Below are 8,639 nucleotides of genomic sequence, written 5' to 3'. Positions count from 1 at the left end.
CCTATTATGCTATATTCTTTTCTACTTTGATTTATTTCAATCACATGCATTTATGTTTTTATATGTTCAATGCACTTTGTAGTTGCTCTTTCTCCAGCTCAGTATGTTTGGTATAAACCCCGCTAGGAATTCTGCTTTCAGCATTGAGGAGCCCCATAAGACTTTAATTAATATTATGTGTACACAGTCGAGTGGCCTTAATATCGTGCATTTTAACGCGCGAAGCCTTAGCAGGGATAAACTGAACTATGTTAGGAATATTTTTGTGGAGTCCGGCGTAGATGTTATCTGCGTCTCAGAAATATGGTTCAATCCTAATACTTCGGACTTCTACTATCACATCCCTAACTATAATCTTTTGCGGTGCGATCGAACAACTAAGAAAGGGGGAGGTGTTGCAATTTATTGCAGATCTACTCTAAAAATGAGGCTGTTAGCAGTATCGCATAACTCTGATACTGAATTCATTATTGTTGAACTTTCGGACGGTGTAACAAAGATGCGTGTCACCCATAGGTGTTGCGTGTTAGATTCGTTTTTTGTTGAGTTATCTATGTTTTTGATTGAATATGAGCGTTATGTTATATGTGGTGATTTCAATGTTAATCTCCTCTTAAATTACTCTTATGCCACTAACCTACTTGACCATGTATTTGCTGCAGGTCTTGAGGTAGTCAATAAACTCGTACCAACAAGATATGCCAACAATTCGCATCCTAGCCTATTAGATCTTATTATCACATCTAGTCTACACCATGTTCTTAAATTCGACCAAATGTTTTTTATTTTCTGACCATGACTTAATTTTCTCTGCATTAGATGTTGCGTTTAATAGTACTGTTGAAAGTGTTACTTTTATGTATCGTGATTTGAAATCTGTAAATGTTAGTGATCTGTTTACTATTCTGTCAAATGTTAACTTGAATGACTGTTGGTACGTTGAAACTGTAGATGCAAAACTTGACTTTCTAAACAAAACTTTGACCAAATTATATTATGATCATGTTCCATTACGTGCTCTTCAGGCTAGTTCTTGTCCCTGGTATAATAATAAAGTCAGCTCCGCTATAAAAGTTCGAAATAAAGTACATGCAAAATGGAGACGAAACAATACTGACTTTGCTTGTTCACAGTACAAAATAGCACGAAACAAAGCTACCGCCATTATAAGACGTGCGAAACGACTGTTCTGTAACTCTAAATTGAACCCGTCCCTACCATCAAACGACTTGTGGCGCAATCTGAAAAACTTAAATATGCACGGAAAACTTAAGTCTGAATGTGAAATTGACCCTAGCGTACAAAATAATTATTTCACTAGTGCCAGTAAGAGCAGTAATAGTCCTCCAGCTCAAAACTTTACTAACAATTTTATCATTTGAATTTGGCGGAGTAACTGAGGCAGAAGTTTTGAAGTCTGTAGTGGGTATCAAGTCCAATGCCATTGGTGACGATGGCATATCTTTGAAATTTTTGAAGATTGTGCTGCCATTTATTCTGGGCACACTAACCCATGTTATTCTGGGCACACTAACCCATGTTATCAATCACTGCTTCACAACATCATACTCCCCAACAGAATGGAAGAAGGATGTAATAATCCCTATTGCCAAAAAGAGTATTGCTACTAGCCCCAGTGATTATAGGCCGATAAGTATATTGCCAGCGTTTTCGAAAGTGTGTGAGTCACTGATGGTAGCGCAAATTTCATTATATATTCAAGAAAATAATTTGTTATCCCCACTGCAGTCAGGGTTTAGAGCTAAGCATAGCTGCACTACGGCTATGCAGAAAATTCTTGATGACATAAGGATACGACTTGACAATAGCGATTTAACTCTTCTTTGCCTCCTGGACTTTTCTAAAGCATTTGACTTAGTAAATCATGACCTTCTTTGCAAAAATCTTAAATATTTATTTGGATTTTCTGACAGCTCTATTAAACTTATGACCAGCTACCTTGCGGGGAGAACGCAAAAGGTGACGGGCAAGACTGCTTCCTCAATGTCTTGTAATGTTGTCTCCGGTGTACCATAGGGCTCTGTCCTTGGTCCTCTTTTTTTAGACTTTTTGTTAATGATGTTTTCTCTGTGTGTCAGTATGTCAATATCCACGCATATGCTGACGACATTCAATTGTACTTGTCCAGTCATGTTGGTCTTGTGGAAGATTTGTGTTTCAAAATTAATAGTGACCTGTCAGCAATTTCGCAATGGGCTCGTGATAATTGTCTTTGTCTAAATGCTGATAAGTCATATGTGTTGCCAATTAGTAATAGTGTAGTACTGTGGAAGATATTCCAGAACTGTTTGTTGGTAATAGTGCCCTCATGTTTACTGACAAAATAAAAAATTTAGGTTTCGTTGTCAATTCTATGTTAAGCTGTTCTGACCACATAAATCAAGTTGTAAGTAATGTGTATGTTGTTTTATGCAGACTACGAATGTCAGCGTCATTTACACCTTTGGAGACAAGAAGAAAGTTAGCTATTCAACTCATTGTACCGCAAATAACGTACTCTGAGCTTGTTTATAGCAAACTTGATTCTATTTCGTCTCATAAAATAGATGTTGAGTTTAATAATGTTACGCGTTATGTATATGGCCTAAGAAGATATGACCACATCTCTTGGTGGAGAACCAGAATTCTGGGATCCAGAATTTTTAATTACCTATCCGCTAGAAATTGTATATTTANAGTTTAATAATGTTACGCGTTATGTCTATGGCCTAAGAAAATATGACCATATCTCTTCGCGGAGAACCAGAATTCTGGGATGCAGCATTTTTAATTACCTATCCGCTAGAAATTGTATATTTATGTTCAAGCTAATAGAATTCCAAACCCCAAGGTACCTATACGAGAAGTTAAAATTAACAAGGTCAAGCAGGCATCATAATCTGATTCTCCCTAAATACTCCTACTTACCCTCATCAAGGCTGTTCTTCGTTAATGCTGTGAGGCTCAGGAATTCCATCCCTGAATCTTTCAAGGCTGTTATGAATAGGGGTAACTACAAGGTGATAATTCATAATTATTTTAATAACTTATGATGAATGTGATTGTGATATGGCTGTTCTATTTTCTTTGTCTCTGTCTCTGTTCTCCTAATTAATCAAATTTCTGTGTTCCAATTGTGTATTTAATAAAAACGACGACTTTTAATTTATAATGTTTAGCGGTAAGTTTAATTTTAATTTTAATAAATTAGTTTATTTCTATTTGTTTTTCTCTTTTTATTTGATGATTTAGTATTAAGTATTTTAAATAAATATATATATATTAATTTTTNTCACATAAATGAAGTTGTAAGTAATGCGTATGTTGTTTTACGCAGACTACGAATGTCAGCGTCATTTACACCTTTGGAGACAAGAAGAAAGTTAGCTATTCAACTCATTGTACCGCAAATAACGTACTCTGAGCTTGTTTATAGCAAACTTGATTCTATTTCGTCTCATAAAATAGATGTTGCGTTTAATAATGTTACGCGTTATGTCTATGGCTTAAGAAAATATGACCACATCTCTTCGTGGAGAACCAGAATTCTGGGATGCAGCATTTTTAATTACCTATCCGCTAGAAATTGTATATTTATGTTCAAGCTAATAGAATTCCAAACCCCAAGGTACCTATACGAGAAGTTAAAATTAACAAGGTCAAGCAGGCATCATAATCTGATTCTCCCTAAATACTCCTNCTCTCTGTTCTCCTAGTTAATCAAATTTCTGTGTTCCAATTGTGTATTTAATAAAAACGACGACTTTTAATTTATAATGTTTAGCAGTAAGTTTTAATTTTAATTTTAATAAATTAATTTATTTCTATNTCCAATTGTGTATTTAATAAAAACGACGACTTTTAATTTATAATGTTTAGCGGTAAGTTTAATTTTAATTTTAATAAATTAGTTTATTTCTATTTGTTTTTCTCTTTTTATTTGATGATTTAGTATTAAGTATTTTAAATAAATATATATATATTAATTTTTTCAGTATTCCGAACTCTTAGTTTTAAGTTTACGCAGCGTAATGTTAAGGAATTAAATTTTGTGTAACTACCAACCAGTTGATGTGCTATAAAAGAAAAAAAGTCTTACAGATGCAACCCCTTTCTTTAAATAAATAAATAAATAAATAAAATATTTTAGCTGCTATTAATTTCGCACACAAAAAGTAGTCATTTGACCTAATGTGTATTGGTACAAAATAAAAAAAAATTGGGATACGATTTGTACCGAATTTCGGCAAATTCCCAAACGTGTGACACTGCCTTTAAACTTGTATTTATACGGATGTTGGTAAAGAATGAACTATAAAAAACTAACCAAAATTAAATAAAAACAAAAATAATNCTGCTCAAGCTAGTAGAATTCCAAACCCCACGGTACCTATACGAGAAGTTAAAATTAACAAGGTCAAGCAGGCATCATAACCTGATTCTCCCTAAATACTCCTACTTACCCTCATCAAGGCTGTTCTTCGTTAATGCTGTGAGGCTCTGGAATTCCATCCCTGAATCTTTCAAGGCTGTTATGAATAGGGGTAACTACAAGGAGATAATTCATAATTATTTTAATAATTTATGATGAATGTGATTGTGATATGGCTGTTCTATTTTCTCTGTCTCTCTCTCTGTTCTCCTAGTTAATCAAATTTCTGTGTTCCAATTGTGTATTTAATAAAAACGACGACTTTTAATTTATAATGTTTAGCGGTAAGTTTAATTTTAATTTTAATAAATTAGTTTATTTCTATTTGTTTTTCTCTTTTTATTTGATGATTTAGTATTAAGTATTTTAAATAAATATATATATATTAATTTTTTCAGTATTCCGAACTCTTAGTTTTAAGTTTACGCAGCGTAATGTTAAGGAATTAAATTTTGTGTAACTACCAACCAGTTGATGTGCTATAAAAGAAAAAAAGTCTTACAGATGCAACCCCTTTCTTTAAATAAATAAATAAATAAATAAAATATTTTAGCTGCTATTAATTTCGCACACAAAAAGTAGTCATTTGACCTAATGTGTATTGGTACAAAATAAAAAAAAATTGGGATACGATTTGTACCGAATTTCGGCAAATTCCCAAACGTGTGACACTGCCTTTAAACTTGTATTTATACGGATGTTGGTAAAGAATGAACTATAAAAAACTAACCAAAATTAAATAAAAACAAAAATAATACTTTAAAACTTGTCAAAATTTGGTGCGGCTATAATTTTTTCGACTACTGTACATAAGTTGACTATGATTACTCGGCGGTGCTATCATAGTAGCACCATGCCACTAATATTTGACTTACAAACAAAACACGGGCAGGAATTTCAAAATTTCAACCCTGTTTGTGTGAAATATTATATTTTTTTCAGTTATTTTTTTTTATCAACCTATGTTGGAATAAAAGTGAAAATAAAAAAATATTTTGTCAAGGACAAAAAAATCGAACTAATGAAAAATTGAGCTGAAGATGGTAGAGCACCGAAGCCGGTTCATCTCCAAACCAACAAATGAAAATAGTACATATCTAATGATAACGGGCAGAACTGGTTCACACTTACTTCACTGCATTTGTCTTTAAAATCATTAGTCATTGATGTTTTATTCACGCTGTACTCGAGAATCGTACACAGATTCGCTGAGCCCTTATTGGAGGTATCTAGAGCTTCGTATTCACCGATCGATGCGAATAATTGAGGTAGCCAAAGTCGAATGGTATTTAAACTGTAATTGGACACTTTTTCATTGAAGTTAATAACAACAAAACACTAATACATACCCAAGAAAAATACAAAATTGCAAAGCGTACACGTGAATAGAATGACCCAATAATGGTTTTTTGAACATGGGTTTGATCTGCTGCATACTTTCATGAAGAGCTTGGGGAAATGTTTTTGATTTACGTTTATATTTCGGTTTAACCGGTTTGCTTTCGACGGTAAGTACAAGCTCGTTTCCACTGGAAGTTCGGTTGGGTACTTCCTCAATCAGTTCCTCGATCTTGAAAATAAAATAAAAATATGATTTATAAATGCAAACTTTTCTCTCCTTATTTACTTAAATAACACAAACGGCAAAACCGCAAATTTGTGTTATTTCCCAATTGAATGTGAAATAACACAAATTTGCTTTATTTCATGTCTCGTTGAGCAATAAGACCAACTTTTAAACTTAACAATTGAGTAATAAAGCAAAATAGCGCATACATACGTGTTACCTTTGACAGAAAGTAGTACATACATGAACAAGTTAAATGGACGGATTTGTAAGTCTACAATTTTGAAAGTGGAATTATACCAGGTGAAGTAATATTAGAGAGAAAATAAAGTTTTTGACACTGAATTATTTGAAAATTTGCCTATAAAAGGCGACTACAAGGCAGACGAATTTCAGAAAATATAGCGAGAAAGCAGTTTTACTACTTCACCTGTTTATTACGCAATTCATCCCAACTGCTGAGGGTAGATAAAATTTTGCATCTTTTTACGTCACTATTTCGTACCACATGTTCGCTCCGCCTTTGTAAACGAAGTCCCATAGTTCGGATATAGCAAGTGATAATAATGCAGAAATTTTAACTGAAGATAAAACTTAAACAATATTCTCTGCGTTATACATATGCTGCTACCAGGAACGGCAACTTTTGTTTGTTCCATGCCATGGCGAAATTATACCAGGTAAAGTAATTAGAGCGAGAAGAAAGATTTTATATATATAAAATAAATAAGCAAAGCAAAACTCAGATTTTGGTGTTATTTCCCATTTAAAAGTGAAATAAAGCAAATTTTACGATACTGCCGTGTGTGTTATTTCACTGAAGATATATAACCTGAAAATACTAAAAAATTCGGTTCAGATAATACGTTTATGCAAGTTTTATGTACAGTATGTAATAAATAAAAGAAACGTTTTAAACTTTCATAAATTGCACTTTAATTGCATAAAACTAGCAAAGAACTGAAACATTTTTAACCAACTTCAAAAAAGGAGGAGATTATCAATTCGTCGGAATATTTGTTTTATGCATGCTGTAACTTTGGACAACGTGAACCGATTTCAATAATTATTTTTTTTTTTATCGAAAAGAGAGATGGTAATTTTTCACGATTGCCTAATTTTTTTAATATTTCAAATAACGAAGAAATTAACTGAATTTGTATTTTTATTATGTAGCTCATTGTGGTGGAACGAATTCGAAGTTGTCAAATTAAATTTTCGAATCCTTGTTAAGTAAAGCGTGTCCGGTGCCAGAATTAGGTTTTAGATTTAAAGTTTCTCCCTAACCGCTGATCGTATGGGCGGGGAGGCGACAGCGTAAGCTTCGCCATTCGTGCGGGTTATTTAGTCACGATCAGCGTTGCCACTAACATTTTTTTCCTTCCAATGTTCTTCCCGAATCCGACCAAAGTCGTTTACAACCTCCAAATAAATTTCAATTACAAAAAATCATTCTGAAAGCATTACAATGGCTGCATTTCTTTATTCATTCTGAACGTTTGGAATAAACTTTTTTGTTTACTTATTCTTTAGAATGTTCCTGATGATTTAACATATCATATATATTTCAAACGTATTCTGTTTGTTCCGGCTGTGAAATGGGATTATCCGGAATGTATAAGGAAACGCAGCCAATATATTTATTTAATATTAAATGTTTCGAATACAAAACATTTACATACATACATAGGCTGACTTCCAAAACGTTAATTGCTTTGCATACGTACAAAGTATAATGTTCCATAACGCCAAACTACAAAATATTGACCATGTATACTGTTCCAAAACACCTCCGAAAAGTTACCAAAACGCATCGCTGGAGCAATCAGCGCATCAGAAACAAAGTTGATGCTTCGTTTATTATTGGTTACCATTGGTGTTTTAAAAATGGAAAATTCAGAAAAATTTTTCATTGCTATATTGAATATTTAAAATATGCAATGTATATGGTTGCAATGTGTCGCACCTCTGCATATACAAACAGTTTGAATACCGCAGTATAATAATACCCAAACATTGTATTGATACGTTTTGGAAGTCACCCATACATATATGTACTTTGTACATTTTAAAACAAACAAGAAATAAACAAATGCAGGTACAGTCTTAGGCACAGAATGAGATCATTTAACATTTTTTGGTTATATGAATTATATACATAAGTACATGTTACGTACCAAGGATGCATTGTAACCAGAGTTCCCACTGAAAAACTTTCTTTCCTACCAAGAGCGGGTTCAAAAACCTACCAAAATGGCTTCTTTCCTCCCATTTCTTCTCAACAAGAAAACGGCGTTTGGCAGAATTGAATACATTTATTGAAGTGAAACTTCTTTAGCGGCGGTCGGTTGGTTGGGAGTAAATTGGCAAATTCAACGGAAACTGCACACGGAAATGATGCAATGGGAATGGTGCAACGGAAATGGGATGTACATAGCTCAGTGGTTAACGCTTCTGACTTTGAACATCGAATTCGCAGGTTCGATCCCTGCTGAAGTCTAGAAAAAGAAGTCTGATGAGGAGATGTGGTGATCTCCGAAATAGTGCTATAACTTCTACCGCTTAGACTTTGTTGCTTTTTCAATTTTTCCTAATAAACAATCGTGGTACAAAGCTCAATAAAAATATTAAAAATAAAAT

The 8,639-nt window shown here is 33.3% G+C and overlaps 1 protein-coding gene across 1 annotated transcript in view; it reads right to left on the bottom strand.

Moving 5' to 3' along the window:
• The window catches only part of LOC108362587 (synaptic vesicle glycoprotein 2C), a 108,765-nt gene that overhangs the window by 35,898 nt on the left and 64,228 nt on the right, over positions 1-8,639 (bottom strand). The window contains exons 5-6 of the mRNA XM_017615626.1: positions 5,782-6,002; positions 5,564-5,726 (exon numbers count right to left, since the gene is read on the bottom strand). Coding sequence (XP_017471115.1) covers positions 5,564-5,726; positions 5,782-6,002 — 384 coding nt within the window. The remainder of the gene's footprint in view (positions 1-5,563; positions 5,727-5,781; positions 6,003-8,639) is intronic.

The sequence above is a fragment of the Rhagoletis zephyria genome, unplaced genomic scaffold (genome assembly GCF_001687245.7).
Source record: "Rhagoletis zephyria isolate East Lansing unplaced genomic scaffold, Rhagoletis_zephyria_1.1 Rzeph_scaffold_01043, whole genome shotgun sequence".
NCBI classification, from domain to species: domain Eukaryota; kingdom Metazoa; phylum Arthropoda; class Insecta; order Diptera; family Tephritidae; genus Rhagoletis; species Rhagoletis zephyria.
The sequence above is the reverse complement of the archived record's forward strand: the minus strand, read 5'-3'. Positions and strand labels throughout refer to the sequence as shown.